The following is a 12,833-nucleotide window of genomic DNA, read 5'->3' as shown; positions in this document are numbered from 1 at the left end:
TTAAATGCTGCTTGATTTTTTTCCCTCTCTCCTCTCTCTCTATGCTTGCGTCGCCCCTTCCCTTCCCCCCTCTTTGTTTGTTTTTATTTCTCACCGTTACGCGAGACTGCGTTGTCTTCAATCGCCCGCCACAACGTCCAAGTGCGTTATGGCCGGGCACATCTATGGGCGAGACAAGTGAACGCCGGGCGCGAAGAAGTCCACGCGACGGCGCACACGCCTCAAAAAACAAACAAGCCTCTCACAAAAAAAAATCATGCATGTTAAAAAAAGAAAAAAAAGTAGTATGGGCAGCTTATTCAAAAAAGAAAAAAAAGGACGGGAAGGAGTGAATGGGAGAGGGAAGAGGGGGGAAAAAAAAGATGACGGTGAGGAAGTTGTAAAGTTCACTTGGAGTGTGTTCACACGCCTCACACGCTCCCCTCTTCTTCTTTTTGTCCCCTCTAATTTATGAACGCATGCGCATGCCACCTCAGTGGCTGGGCGAATGCAGAAGGCACGAGTTCAGGAATTCTGGGAAGATGCCCGCTGCAACTCTGAACGTACTGCCTCCTCGGTAGGCACTGGACAACCCAGCGTCAAGGGTGTTTTTTTTTTACTATTGTTCTGCCGGTTTTCGTTTCTCTTCGTGGGCCTTTCAGCCCTTCTCCTCCTCTTCCCCGGGAAACTTCTGGTTCTATAGGACACAGTCCAGGCACATTCAATGTGCCCCGAAAAAGAGGCCAATGCACGGTGGCGTTGCCCTGCACGGCAACGACTCGTGCATTCCAGTTTCTTTTGTCGTGAGATCAGGCGATGGCGTGAGTCCGTCGGGTTCCGCACTCTGCGAGCCCTTGCCGGGCGTTGCCTCGGCGAGGGCGGCAGCCCTGAAGCTGGGCTGGCACGACAAGTACTGCGATACCGCGGCGGACGGGTAATCCCGCTGCATCTCTCGCACGGCCGGCAGGTGCGAGTGGACGGCGATGGCGAGCAGGGCATCCTCGTAGCCGGCGAGGCCCTTCCCGAGCAGCGCGCCGTAAAGGGCGTGCGGCACCTCCGCCGGGACAGGGATCTTCAGCGCCAAACGCCCAACGGCGTTGACGACGTCCGATGTCCCTGCGCTTGGTCCAAGAGAACATGGTTGCTATGATGCCCTCCTTCAGCATCTTTTGAACGGCCGACGTCGTTGGGACGTTTGCCGGCGGAAGCAGAGGCGCCGCCCGCACGTACCCGCAGCACTGACACTGGCATCTAAAATATGCGAATTGGAGTTCATACAGAGGCACCGCGTTCCTAGGGGGGTGAGCGTGACTGCAGAACTCACACAAGGCCTGTCGGTGACCCCCAACTTCATAGACGCTCATCGGCTGATATGACACCTCCTGCGGGCGAAGGGCGGCAGAGCACTGTGGAAGCCCCGACTCTTCACTCTGTAAATCAGCTCGGGAACCCTCCACCCGTTGGCCGTTGTAGGCTAGTTCCGCAAAGCAGTCAAACGCCGCGTTAGCTACATTGGCGTTCTGGGCCACCATGGCCAGGTGAATCAGCGGTGCAATGACAAACGACGCCATCTGTGAGATGTTGCTCGGCGACTTGTGCACAATGGCAGAGATGAGCTTAAACACCGCGATCTGACTCCCCGCAGATATCTCCCTCCTGGCAAGCGAGAGGGCTACCTCTATAACATCCAGCTCATGCACCCGCCGCTGCAATGACGGGGCCCGCTCCAGCGCACTCGTCACAACCCGGCAAAGCATGCACGCAAGATTCTCTGAGTTGGGGACAACAGAGACGGCAGCGCGGAGGGGGCGAAGGTCTTTGAGTTCGTACGTAAAGGTGGAGTTATGCAGCAGCAACCACCCCGCCGTTTCCAACATGTTGCAGCAAAAGGAGTAGAGCCGTGCCTTTTCTTCTTCAAAGTTCACCGGTTGCCCGGCAACGGATGGCGCACGCAGCAGTTCGGTGACGTTCTCGTACGGGGGTATCCCACACTCGACGACGGGAACGAGTTTGAGCACCACCGCGGCGGTCCGCGTTATGAGTGGGCCAAATAGGTAAGGAAGCTCCGTAATTTTCGATTCCGCCATGTCCCGCATCAAAAGAAGCGACTTCGCTAAGAGATCCACGTAGAGTGCCAGCAGCGTCACCTTTGCTCCATCCTCCACGTTGTTCACCCACGCGCTAACCTCCTCGAGCACGTTGTACTTGAAGAGGCAATGAATCAACACCCCAGACGCACGGAAAAGGGCAGTGCGACCCTCTGACGAAACCAGTGTAATATTTGCGTAGTACTGAAACAGTGGAAAAAAGAGAAGCAATGCCATGACCGGCCCGTACGGAGAACGATCATCCATTAGCCGAAGGCTCTCAGTGATGCAAAGGACCAGATCATTCAGGTCCATTAATTCATCGGATTGCTGCTCGTTGGCTCGCAAGTGGGTTCCGGCGAGCTCATTCACAAGTCGCTGCGACGGAAGAATACGCACAACGTGAGCAACGTTGAGCCATCCACCGGTTTTTACCCTGTAGTACGTCTCTCCTGCATCGACGGTCCCTTTGGCGCTGGAAACGGCAACCATTAACTGGCCGGAGTAAAGCGGGGACAACACCTGGGCAGTGCTGCACGGGCGGGTGCGCAGGCAGACAGTCATGTCCTCGTGCCCCAGCACTGGGTTGCGTGTGATGACCTGCGGAGCGTCAAGCATCTGTTCTTCCACTTCAGAGCACTTGGGGCAGAGAACGCATCCACACTCCTCGTGCACGCAGATGCACCATCCTGCCATGGACGGATGGGCGGACGCCTTGCAGATGGAACACCACACACCAACCTTTGGGTTTGTTAGAGCCCGCAAGGAGTGTGCGGGGTGCGAGCCATGGCCCAACATTGTCAGTCGCCTTCGTTCCCGACGTTCAGTAATGGCCTAAGAGGAAATACGCCCGCCAAGAAAAGACAAGAACATAATAGTGAGCCGGGCACAAGACTCCCCCCTCCACTTAGACGCATACTGTGAGCACGCCATGGACAAATGCACGTGCACACACACACACACACACACACACACACACCGAGAGAGACACTTCAGCACAGTCAACACGAACCAACACTGCTTATTGCTAGTAGTACTAGCAATAAGAGAAGAATAAGAAACAAGCTTTTACATATGGGAAAAGAAATCGAGAAAATCACCGGTAGTCTCCCAAGTAACTCTTCCACCTTTCCACCCTTTCTCACTTTCATTTCAATTTTATCCCCCTCGCATTACTCTCTCACGGGTTTGTCTATATTGGGAATATCCAAAACGGGGAAAAAAAAACTTTTCTCCGCCTCCCAGCAAGACGCAAAAACGGCACGACGAAGCAATGCTTCATCAGTTTACATGCAAAACACTGATTCTATTTATTTGCAGCACGCATACAGCTGTATACTTGCATATATAAAAATGTCCAACATTCCATTTTCCCTTTCCTAGCCCCTACTCCCTCGCACTCCTAAAGTAAAAAGAAATATATATTCGCCGCTTCCGAGGCAGTCAATCTGCCGGCCTCCTCTCCCCACTCCCGGCAGCGCCTGCGCCCAGCAGGGAGCGGCAAGGGAGGTAAAAGGCAAGCTGGCGACATCCGCTGCTGTCACCTCGGACCCCCGCCCGCCAACATTGTGCCGGTCTGAACCGCAGCACTGCGCAGCGCCGTCGCCGTCGCCGGAAGCAGCGCCTGCGCCTTGCAGCCTGCTGGGCGGGGTGGGCGGGGGCATGCGTTATCTGGACCCGTTCCCCTGCGTGCTAAGGGCGACACAGCCGCCTTCGGTGATGTCCGAGAACTGCTTCGCGCCCTCGTACGTCATCCCAAAGGCCGCGCCGCCAAGGACCGCCATAAACAGGTTTCCACGCAGCCCCTTAAAAAGCGCCTGGACACCCTCTTCACGAAGAACACTCCGCAGTATCCAAAACGCTGGAAAACGTGAATGCTGCAACTTTTTCGTGACCTGCAGCCGGAGCCGCAAGACATACAACGGGTTCACCAGGACACCAATGACTACGCTTGACAGGGCCCCTACAACGCAGTTAACAAGAATGTTGTCCCTTGTGGAGGTGCAACACACAGGCAATTTTTGGCACACTCCAATAGGAGTAGTAGCCCTCAATAAGGGTGCGGCACGCGCGGCAAGGCTGTAGGCTCTCTGCTTTAGCAGTTCATAGACAAGCCACCATGCCCCGGTAAGGGGCGAGACGACCATCGTTAAAAGTGTGCCACGAAACAAAGCACGCCAGCCCTGCTCAGCCAACATCACCCGCGTTGTGTGGTAGCCGTTTCTATAGCGGTGCTCCCCGCCACAAGAATCCGCCACCATCTGCACCTGCGAGACCACGGCAAATGGATTAAAAATAGGGCCAGAAACTAGGTCGGCGGCAAAGCCCCCAATGAGGCTTCGCTGCCCCTTCGTTGGTAGCGGCAAGTGTTCCTTTCCGTACTCCACAATGAGGTAATACACGAGTTCGCTAATAACACTCCCCGAGGCAGCCACCCCGGCGCCGCGGAATAAGCCCCGGTAGCCGTGTTGCGTGTAGACCTCCTGCAGCACCCGCCGCACCGTCAACCGCGCCGTGCTGCACTGCTGCCGAGCCACGGCGAGAAACAGCGGGTTGCCGAAGAAGGAGTACGCAAAGGAGGTGGCGGCAAACGTTGTGAAGAGCGCCACACGGTCAACGTGTGACCAGGACCGTGTGACTGCCGAGGTCCCAGACGCCGGGGCGGGCTCTATGGTGCTCTTCACGTTCGGCTCCACCCCCCACGCAACGCCAACGAGTGGTGCCACCGCACTCATCGTTTTTCCCCCACTTTTTTCCCCAGTTGAGGGCGAAGCAAACAAAGACACACACAGCCAGACACAGACGGACAGAGGGCGGAAGACACGATCGAGGAAGAACGAGAGCGGGAGGCCAACAAAACCAACTGCACCCAAGGAAAAACAAGCGAGCAAAAAAGGACGGAAAGGTGAACACACTAGAACCGTGAGGGGGAAAAATAATAATACTAACAATAATAAAACAAGAGGAAACGAGGGGGAGAGCGACAACTTTAGCAAAAACAACAACAACAAAATAACAACAGCTATAGAGCATCCCACTTCCCTCTAACTGCCAACGATCCATACCTCACTGGCACTCTCGCAGAGGCACATCCCATGGCGATGAAAGAGCAGCGCAAACAGCAGTGCCCCGCCCAACAGCGACACGCACACCCACAGCCAAGCGGCGGAGGTGAGATCCATGACGTAGGTCAGCGAGCAGCAGAAGGAACCCAAAAGACACTGCAGCAAGGAGGCTCGTGTCAGATCGTTCAATACTCTGGCAGACGCAAAGAAGGCTCTGCACATCAGCAGCAGGATAAAAGCCGACAATGTCCCGGCAAGAACGTACCAAATCTGTCTGTCTGCAAAGACAGCAATAAAAATGTACGCACACCGATGAAACATCATGAGCTGCAACATCAGACCATCACAACGGCGTTCGTCAGAATCTGTGTCTCCGCAGTGCCTGAGCAAACCCAGTGCAACGTCCTGTGAAAGAAAGTAGAGTACAAAAACGAGGGCCCCAAGTCCAATGCACCAACGGTGGAAGGAGGACAAACACTTTGCGTCGGCAACAAAGGCCATTGCCTCCCCATCACAGGGAAGCATGGCGCACACTACGGAGAGTGTTGGAATCCCCAACCAGGTGGAAAAAAAAGCGAGGATGCGTGGGGCTATTGCTCTCCCACTCATGAAGCGGTGCGGACCTCTTCGATCCATCGGCAGGAGAACACCCCAATGGAGGAGGTTGAGCAGCAGCCCGCCCAATGGCAAGGCCCAGGCGAACCAGAGAGATGAAGTGCGATGGGGGTGAAGTATGAAGGCGAGGTGTGTGAGCAACTTCACGTCGCGAAAGGCAGAGACCGCGATGCAAAGCGGAAGAAGAAATATATCGGCAAAAATCATGTAAACCGCACTTTTCCCTCTGAGCCCCGCAGGTGCCCGCAACGCGACACAATCCGCGACGCGAGCAAAAGTCAGTCGTCCACGGTCTTGCCACAAAAAATGCAGACTGCCGCGAAGCGTGCGGGCGGAGAGGAAGCAAGAAAGCACAGCGCCCCCAACAGCATTTGCCCTGGCCGCGGCATTTTTGGAAACGAGGAGGTACAGCAACAGTGCAGCGGCCACTACGTACATCAGAAGGGGTGGATAGCGTGCAAAGAGGCAGAAGAGACGCGTTGAGCAGCTTCCAAACGCGCCCGCATCTCTTTGCACTGGAATAAGCATTTAACCCTACACTTCTTTATTTATGTATATGTCCTACCCCTTCACTACACGCGCTAAAAAAGTGATCACAAGAAACGACAGCGCGCAAGAAGACTCACACGCGCACGCCCCTCCCTGCTTCCATTGGGGCCTCACACCACTATGGCACACGAGCCACTGACGATGGTAGTAATAGCAAGAGAGTACGTAAAACAAACGATCAGGAAATCCCGGAAACCTTCATCTCCAGGCAAATGTGCCTTGTGGCGTCTGCTCCCTAATTAGCACCCCCGCTTCCCGCAGTCGTCTGAACGCCATCGGGGCATGCGGTTGCATCACCGCAGAAAGTTCACCGATGTAAAACTGGATGTCGTGCCCTGGAAATTGCTGAACAAGAGCAATAATGCTACTTTCTACAGAGGTCGCCATGGAGGCGGCTGCCTCCTGCGTCAGAGGCGGCTCACCGGTGTCCGCGACGGTGCATTGCTGCAGCACACTGAGGTCCTCCTCTTCGGCGCAGTGTCGCCGAATCTTGTGAATCCTGCGCGGCATGGAGAAGACCGGATACCAGCGCGGCGGCGCCTCTGGTCCATCGATGCGGTCAATGGTCACCTGCCCGTAGAGCTTCAGCTCGGCCCACAGCACCCGCGTCACCTCCATCTGACGCTCCTTGCCAAAGTAGCGGTTGGCGTAGTAGGCTGCCGTCATGCCCGGGTCGCGGCGAATGGTGTCGAGCAGCAGAGGGAGGGTCAGCGCCCTGGTCGCGTGGTCCGTCGCGGCGTAGGACACGGCACTACGTCGCATCTGCGCCTATGCCTCGCTCTACATCATGGCAGGGGAAGGAAGCAGGACGAAGAAGAAAAAGGAGGGGAAAACACACACGCACAGACATGGTGGAAACAAACCAGCAGCGACTTCAAGTTCCCATAATGGTGTGCGCCATTTAAAAAAACGATGGAGTAAATAAACTACAAAGCTCGGTATACGTTAGAAAAGCAGAGTGCCACTGCCACGTCTTCTACCCGGAAGCCGTTACTTTGCATCTCACCTTCCACGACACGGTACATCGATAACGATCGGAACCACCCACAAGGCACACGCACACATACACATACACATTCACAAGCAACTATATATATATATTCCTCGCGTGGTACTCCATGTTGTCCTGTATTTTTCATTCATTGCCTTTTCTCCTCCTTCGGTTCATGCTCCTTAGCTGTTGGTTCCCGGGTTCGCGTCTATTTCCTTCCCCTTCCTCCCTGCATCATCTCAACAAGTACACGCACGCACCTGTGTGCGTGCATTTTGCCTCCTCTCCGTGTGCCCCGCTATTGCTGCGGCTTCAGCACAAGGTTGGAATTCTTCAAGCTGGGCTGTGAGCAGCGCCAGTCGCGCGCGCACGGCACTGTAGCGGTACCCAATCTGTTCCCGCACCACCTCCGGTGGGGAGGCTCGGAATGGCAGCGTCAGCACCCCAACCAGCTTGTACTCAAGATTCTCTACAAACTCCATGTTTGCCGTCCCGTTCTCGTCTAAAAGAAGAACCATAAGAAACCGCTGCGGCTCTCTAATGCAGCGGTTGAACATCTTCAGGAGGGTCATGAGAAAATCAGGGAAGTCGCAAATGAGACTTTGGTGTTCGCGCAGCCGGAGGAAACCGGCGTGGTTGATGACGCACGTGTTGTGGAAGAAAAGGTCCGACTCGCTCGTCAGCTCAATGCGCATGGTGGAGAGACTATGGTCGTCGCCGAGGGAGAGCACCTTGACCCGCACCCCCTCCAGTGTGCCGGCGCCGGCGTCTCCGCCACGCGTCGCCCGCATCTCACACGGCACCTCCCGGTCGTAGACAATTTTGAAGCCGTCCGCGAGCGACGGGTCCATCTGCTCAATGGCGCGGAAGTCCTGTTCGAGCTGGCCGATCAGAGCGTCTCCCATGATCCACGGAGAGAACCCAGCCCCCTCCCTAAGTAACAGGCCAAGCAAGGCGTCACGGTTTTTTTTTTTGCTTTGTTCACAAACACCCGGCGGCGAAACAAAAGCAAGCAAACAACAACAAAGAAAGAAAGAAAAACAAGGAAGCAAAGAATAAAAGGCGGAACTGCAACGGTGCGAACATGAGACGGGGCACACAATTGGCCCTGCGCCAGACTATCCCTGTGGGATGCTCAGCGCATGGAATAAGCACCACAACACCACCGGATCCTCTTTACCCAGCACACTGCGACACGCGCGAGGGAGCCCTTGCGGCACTACAGCCTATACCCCTTCTGCACAGCCGACTTGCGCATGTACATTTCCTCCATTATCTCCTGCTGACGCTTGCAGTCGACACACGGCCCCTCCTTCGCCCGCTTGCCGTTCCACCAATATGTGAAGCAAAATCCTCCAATCGCAAAGACGAGGGCCGCAGGCGCCATCATATAAGTGGCACGTGGCAAACGCCAGCCACGCCGCTGAGACGTCAGCCGCCCTCCGCGAACAACGTTGCTGTATGGGACCTTGTCAGCTCCCGCGGGACCCTTTGACGAAGAACTCATGAGATGCAATGTAAATTTACCGCTAGTCTGCGCAGACGCCTTTGCGTTGCCGTAATCCAAGTTACACAAAGAGGCAGCGCAATTTATACGCCGACATACACAACACGGCCCAAATAAAGAGTCAGAGAGGGGGAGAGAGAGAAAGCGAAAGCTCCAACAGCAGCAACAGCGAGGACCACGCCGTCAGCGACGAAGTACGACAGCTGTAAATGTAGCGACACTCACGCTTTCGGCAGCCTTGTAAAATGGGCTTCCAGGTTAGCGACATTCAGCATTGTACCGCATCAATTAATTTGCAAAGGAAGAATACCAACAAGGAGCGATTATGCGCAAAAAGGAACTAGAACGAAATTCTTACTTCTTTTAAGTAAACAAAATCTCCGTGAAAACACGCAGTAATTTCCATATAATATATATATATATATACCTTTTTTTTTTGCTGATGGGGCCTGGCCGTTGCCTCCTCGCAGTCTGCTCCTTTGCTTCCCGAGGACCCTCCCTCCTGCTACTCATTCTACTGCAAATTTATTAGTGTATTTGCGTGCGTTCCATTCCGTACTTCTCTTTCAGTCGGCCTGCGCTTACACTTTCTCCTACTCTGTTACTTCCTTCTTAACCCCTTCCCGTCCCCGCCCTGTCGATTTTCGCCTCCATGCCTGTAATAGACGCTCTCGCTCGCCTACAGTACATACTATTACCGTGGAAGAATCTACTACCGCCAGCGGCGGTCCTCAGTCCTTTTGAAAAACTCTTCCTTTGGGTTTGGTTTGGACCCGGCGTCGCTGCTCAGCTCGGGGCCACCTCGATGAGCGAAGGCTCGTAGTCCGCCGGCGCGGTGAAGCCCATCAGGTTGAGGAACGTCGCTGTCAAGTTCGCCAGCCCGGCCCTTGGGAGATCCGTGCGCATTCTCACACGCTCATCCAGCCCGGCGCCACCGATAAACACGGGCACGGGCGCCAGCGTGTGCGAAGTCAGCGGGAGGACCTTTCCGTCGGCGCCCACGAGCGGCTTCCCCTTCTTGTCGCGCTGCACCATGTCGTCGGAGTTGCCGTGATCAGCGGTGACAAGGTAGACGCCGTTGACCGCGTCGACGGCCTCCTTCAGCCGCTGCAGCGACTCATCCACAGCCTCTACGCCAACAATTGTCGCCGCGAGGTCACCCGTGTGGCCCACCATATCTCCATTGGGGAAGTTGATGCGAACTACATCGTATTTGCCGCTCTTCAACGCATCAATTGCCGCGTCGGTGATTTCTTTGCTCTTCATGAGGGGCTTCTCATTGAACTGCACACGATCACTGGGGATCTCAAGGAAGGTCTCGTGCTCCTCATCCAACTTGCCGCTGCGGTTGCCGTTCCAGAAGTACGTCACGTGGCCGAACTTTTGTGTCTCGGAGCAGGCGAAGATGTGGCAGCCGGAGCCGATGAGATATTCCTCGCTCGTCCGCGAGAGCCGCGGCGGCGGCACCAGAAAGTTGTTGGGAATACCCAAATCTCCGTCGTAGCGCATCATGCCGGCGTAGCGCACCTTGGGAACACGAACCCGATCGAACTTGTCGAAATCCTCCTCCTCAAAGGCCCGCGACATCTCAATGACACGGTCGCCGCGGAAGTTGACGCAGAGCACGGCATCGCCGTCTTCGATGGGGCCCAGCGGCTTGCCGCTCGCGTCGCTGACGACGAACGGTGGGTAGTACTGATCCGTAACTTTTGGGTCCTCTGCGCGGAAGGTTGTGATGGCCTCCTTCGCAGAGGCAAAGGCTCGCGCCTCACCCAACACCTGCGACCTCCAGCCCCGTTCGACTACCGCCCAGTCCGCCTCGTAGCGATCCATCGTAACAAACATGCGACCGCCGCCGCTTGCAATGCGGGCATCGCAGCCCTTTTGGCGGGTCTTTTCAAGGACGGCCTCCAGGTCATCCGTAAACTTGAAGGAGCTTTTATCAGGGACGTCGCGGCCGTCGTAGAGGACGTGCACGCGGATACGCTTCGCCCCATTCGAGCTGGCGTGGTTGATGATCTCGTAAATCTGGTTGTCGCGGGAGTGGACACCGCCGTCGCTTAGCAAGCCGATGAGGTGAAGGGTGCGTCCTGGCTGCGAGAAGGCGCCGTGAAGGTAACGGTAACCGGCGCCGGTAAATAAATCACCGCTTTTGAGGGCATCGTCAACAAGCGAGGCGCCCTGCAACGCAACACGGCCCGCGCCAAGGGCGTTGTGTCCCACTTCACTGTTGCCCATATCTGCATCCGTAGGGAGTCCGACGGCGGTGCCATGGGCGCAGACGGAGCGAAAGTGCTTTGCGTCGGCGCTGTGCGAGTCAATGAAGGGTGTCTTCGCCAAGTGCACCGCGTCGTACGCGTCGCCGGGGCCAATGCCGACGCCGTCCATCACCACAAGCAGCAACTTGCGGCGGGGGAGCGTGGCGTGCTGCACAAGAGAAAGCGCTGACATGGACGATGCCGAGACGGGAAGAACAAATGATTAAAACTAAATAAGGTTTGCTTGCGCGGTACGAGGGCAGGCAGCCACACACGGAGAGAGACGCATACCAATAAAGAAAGAAAAAGAAGAAGATGCCAGGTAAAAAAAAAAAAGAAGCAGACAAACATGGAGAGATACAAAGGTCACATTAGACACACACACACACAAACACCGAAATAGAAAGAGAAAGTCGCGGCGCATGAGTCGCCTGTTCTCGCAGTCGCACTCCAGTCAAGAAACCGGCTGCTGCTCCGTCTTTTCCGCTGACGAGGAGGAATGCAACTTTGCCAGCACCATCTTCAGCGACACCACCTGGTTCGACGCAATTGCAGAGCTCATCTCCGCCATGTCACCCACAAACGTCTCGTCCTCCATCACCCACGAGACGGGCATTATGGTTGGAATAGAGTCGTTGTCGGTAAAGCCAACCTGATAGCAGCGCTCGAAGTACGCCATCCATGGCGCCTGGGCACCGCGAAAGCCCAGACACACCAAATATCTCTCGCTATTCACGACACGGCTGTGGCGAGGCTTCACCACATGAACGCGGTCGTACAGGTAGGTGGCGAGGTACAGCATGACGCGCAAAAGCGGGGAAAATGTGTCAAATAGCTTCAGCAGAAAACAACCACCCGGCCGAAGGAGCTTCAACGCGGCCAACCATTGCCCGAAGAGAATCCTGCCGGAGATGGTCTCCTGATAGTTCGCAATATCGAATGGGACGTTGAAGCCACCGTCAGCCACGACAAGCTTCAGCTTTTCTGTGAGAGTTAAGGAGCGAAGTGCCTCAATGTTAGCCAAGTTAAAGACATCCCCGGTACCGTCAACGCCGTACGTGGCCAGGAAGCGGTCCGATGGAAGACTGGAGTACCAGTCGAGCCCCTTCACGCTGCGCAGTGTCATGCCAAACCCCCGCAGTTTCAGTTTGTACTGCCGGCTCATCGCGAAGAGGGCCTGCGAGAAGGCACCAGGGCCACCGCAGACATCGGCAAAGGCAATACGACTATTCCGCCCACATGTCTCATGCTGCAGGTGTTCCCAAACACCGGTAGCCTCCAACGCTTCGCGCAGTTTGTGTCCGGCACGGTTTCCGAACGAAACAGCGCCTTGGCTGCCGCTCACGGCCAGCGGGAAGAGGGCATCACGGGCGGCAAGGTACGCACCCTCATTGAGGCCATCCAGCGCAGTTTTCGTTTCCCAGAGCGCCAGACGCTCAGCCTCCTGAAAGGTGTCAAATGCGTCTCTCCAGTGAACACGTTCGAATGCGTTCCCTGCAAGCGAGCCAATGTCTGGCGGCGGGCGCGCGGCGTCGTGACGCAGCAAAAACTCCACTGTCTTGTCTGCCACTTCCAACATTCTGCACCTTCCACTTTCTACGCCGCCCGCAAGCAAGAATGCGAACTAGCAATGAGAGTGCCAGTGTGGGGCGCACACGCAAAGAAAAGCAAAAAAAAAAGAGAGAATGAAAACAAGCAACAAGGCATGAGTCCCCTTTTTCTTCTTGGTCCGTACTCACTGCCAGCTCTTGGAAGCGTTGCATCCCGGCTTCACTACTCGTT

The 12,833-nt window shown here is 55.7% G+C and overlaps 8 protein-coding genes across 8 annotated transcripts, besides 7 other annotated features; 1 reads left to right on the top strand and 7 right to left on the bottom strand.

Moving 5' to 3' along the window:
* Positions 1 to 788: 788 nt before the first annotated feature.
* Positions 789 to 2,864, bottom strand: Tco025E_07215 (uncharacterized protein; the record flags this gene model as incomplete). The annotated part of the gene is made up of 1 exon (XM_029374082.1): positions 789 to 2,864. One exon carries the CDS (start codon positions 2,862 to 2,864, stop codon positions 789 to 791), a length of 2,076 nt encoding a protein of 691 aa, XP_029225803.1.
* Positions 2,865 to 3,014: 150 nt separating this feature from the next.
* Positions 3,015 to 3,045: a microsatellite.
* Positions 3,046 to 3,733: 688 nt separating this feature from the next.
* Positions 3,734 to 4,801, bottom strand: Tco025E_07214 (putative mitochondrial substrate/solute carrier; the record flags this gene model as incomplete). Its single annotated transcript, XM_029374081.1, has 1 exon — positions 3,734 to 4,801. The coding sequence occupies one exon, from the start codon at positions 4,799 to 4,801 to the stop codon at positions 3,734 to 3,736; it is 1,068 nt and encodes a 355-aa protein (XP_029225802.1).
* A 196-nt stretch (positions 4,802 to 4,997) lies between these two features.
* Positions 4,998 to 5,023: a microsatellite.
* A 36-nt stretch (positions 5,024 to 5,059) lies between these two features.
* Positions 5,060 to 5,087: a microsatellite.
* Positions 5,088 to 5,110: 23 nt separating this feature from the next.
* On the bottom strand, positions 5,111 to 6,274 carry Tco025E_07213 (uncharacterized protein; the record flags this gene model as incomplete). The annotated part of the gene is made up of 1 exon (XM_029374080.1): positions 5,111 to 6,274. One exon carries the CDS (start codon positions 6,272 to 6,274, stop codon positions 5,111 to 5,113), a length of 1,164 nt encoding a protein of 387 aa, XP_029225801.1.
* Positions 6,275 to 6,493: 219 nt separating this feature from the next.
* Tco025E_07212 (uncharacterized protein) lies at positions 6,494 to 7,057 on the bottom strand (the record flags this gene model as incomplete). The annotated part of the gene is made up of 1 exon (XM_029374079.1): positions 6,494 to 7,057. The coding sequence occupies one exon, from the start codon at positions 7,055 to 7,057 to the stop codon at positions 6,494 to 6,496; it is 564 nt and encodes a 187-aa protein (XP_029225800.1).
* Positions 7,058 to 7,525: 468 nt separating this feature from the next.
* On the bottom strand, positions 7,526 to 8,191 carry Tco025E_07211 (uncharacterized protein; the record flags this gene model as incomplete). Its single annotated transcript, XM_029374078.1, has 1 exon — positions 7,526 to 8,191. One exon carries the CDS (start codon positions 8,189 to 8,191, stop codon positions 7,526 to 7,528), a length of 666 nt encoding a protein of 221 aa, XP_029225799.1.
* A 100-nt stretch (positions 8,192 to 8,291) lies between these two features.
* Positions 8,292 to 8,348: a microsatellite.
* A 22-nt stretch (positions 8,349 to 8,370) lies between these two features.
* Positions 8,371 to 8,781, top strand: Tco025E_07210 (uncharacterized protein; the record flags this gene model as incomplete). Its single annotated transcript, XM_029374077.1, has 1 exon — positions 8,371 to 8,781. One exon carries the CDS (start codon positions 8,371 to 8,373, stop codon positions 8,779 to 8,781), a length of 411 nt encoding a protein of 136 aa, XP_029225798.1.
* A 129-nt stretch (positions 8,782 to 8,910) lies between these two features.
* Positions 8,911 to 8,944: a microsatellite.
* A 253-nt stretch (positions 8,945 to 9,197) lies between these two features.
* Positions 9,198 to 9,219: a microsatellite.
* A 360-nt stretch (positions 9,220 to 9,579) lies between these two features.
* On the bottom strand, positions 9,580 to 11,244 carry Tco025E_07209 (phosphoglyceromutase; the record flags this gene model as incomplete). The annotated part of the gene is made up of 1 exon (XM_029374076.1): positions 9,580 to 11,244. The coding sequence occupies one exon, from the start codon at positions 11,242 to 11,244 to the stop codon at positions 9,580 to 9,582; it is 1,665 nt and encodes a 554-aa protein (XP_029225797.1).
* Positions 11,245 to 11,426: 182 nt separating this feature from the next.
* Positions 11,427 to 11,446: a microsatellite.
* Positions 11,447 to 11,505: 59 nt separating this feature from the next.
* On the bottom strand, positions 11,506 to 12,630 carry Tco025E_07208 (methyltransferase; the record flags this gene model as incomplete). Its single annotated transcript, XM_029374075.1, has 1 exon — positions 11,506 to 12,630. The coding sequence occupies one exon, from the start codon at positions 12,628 to 12,630 to the stop codon at positions 11,506 to 11,508; it is 1,125 nt and encodes a 374-aa protein (XP_029225796.1).
* Positions 12,631 to 12,833: the final 203 nt, after the last annotated feature.

Source organism: Trypanosoma conorhini (assembly GCF_003719485.1).
Source record: "Trypanosoma conorhini strain 025E chromosome Unknown Tco_14.4_contig_00540, whole genome shotgun sequence".
NCBI classification, from domain to species: Eukaryota; Euglenozoa; class Kinetoplastea; order Trypanosomatida; family Trypanosomatidae; genus Trypanosoma; species Trypanosoma conorhini.
The sequence above is the reverse complement of the archived record's forward strand: the minus strand, read 5'-3'. Positions and strand labels throughout refer to the sequence as shown.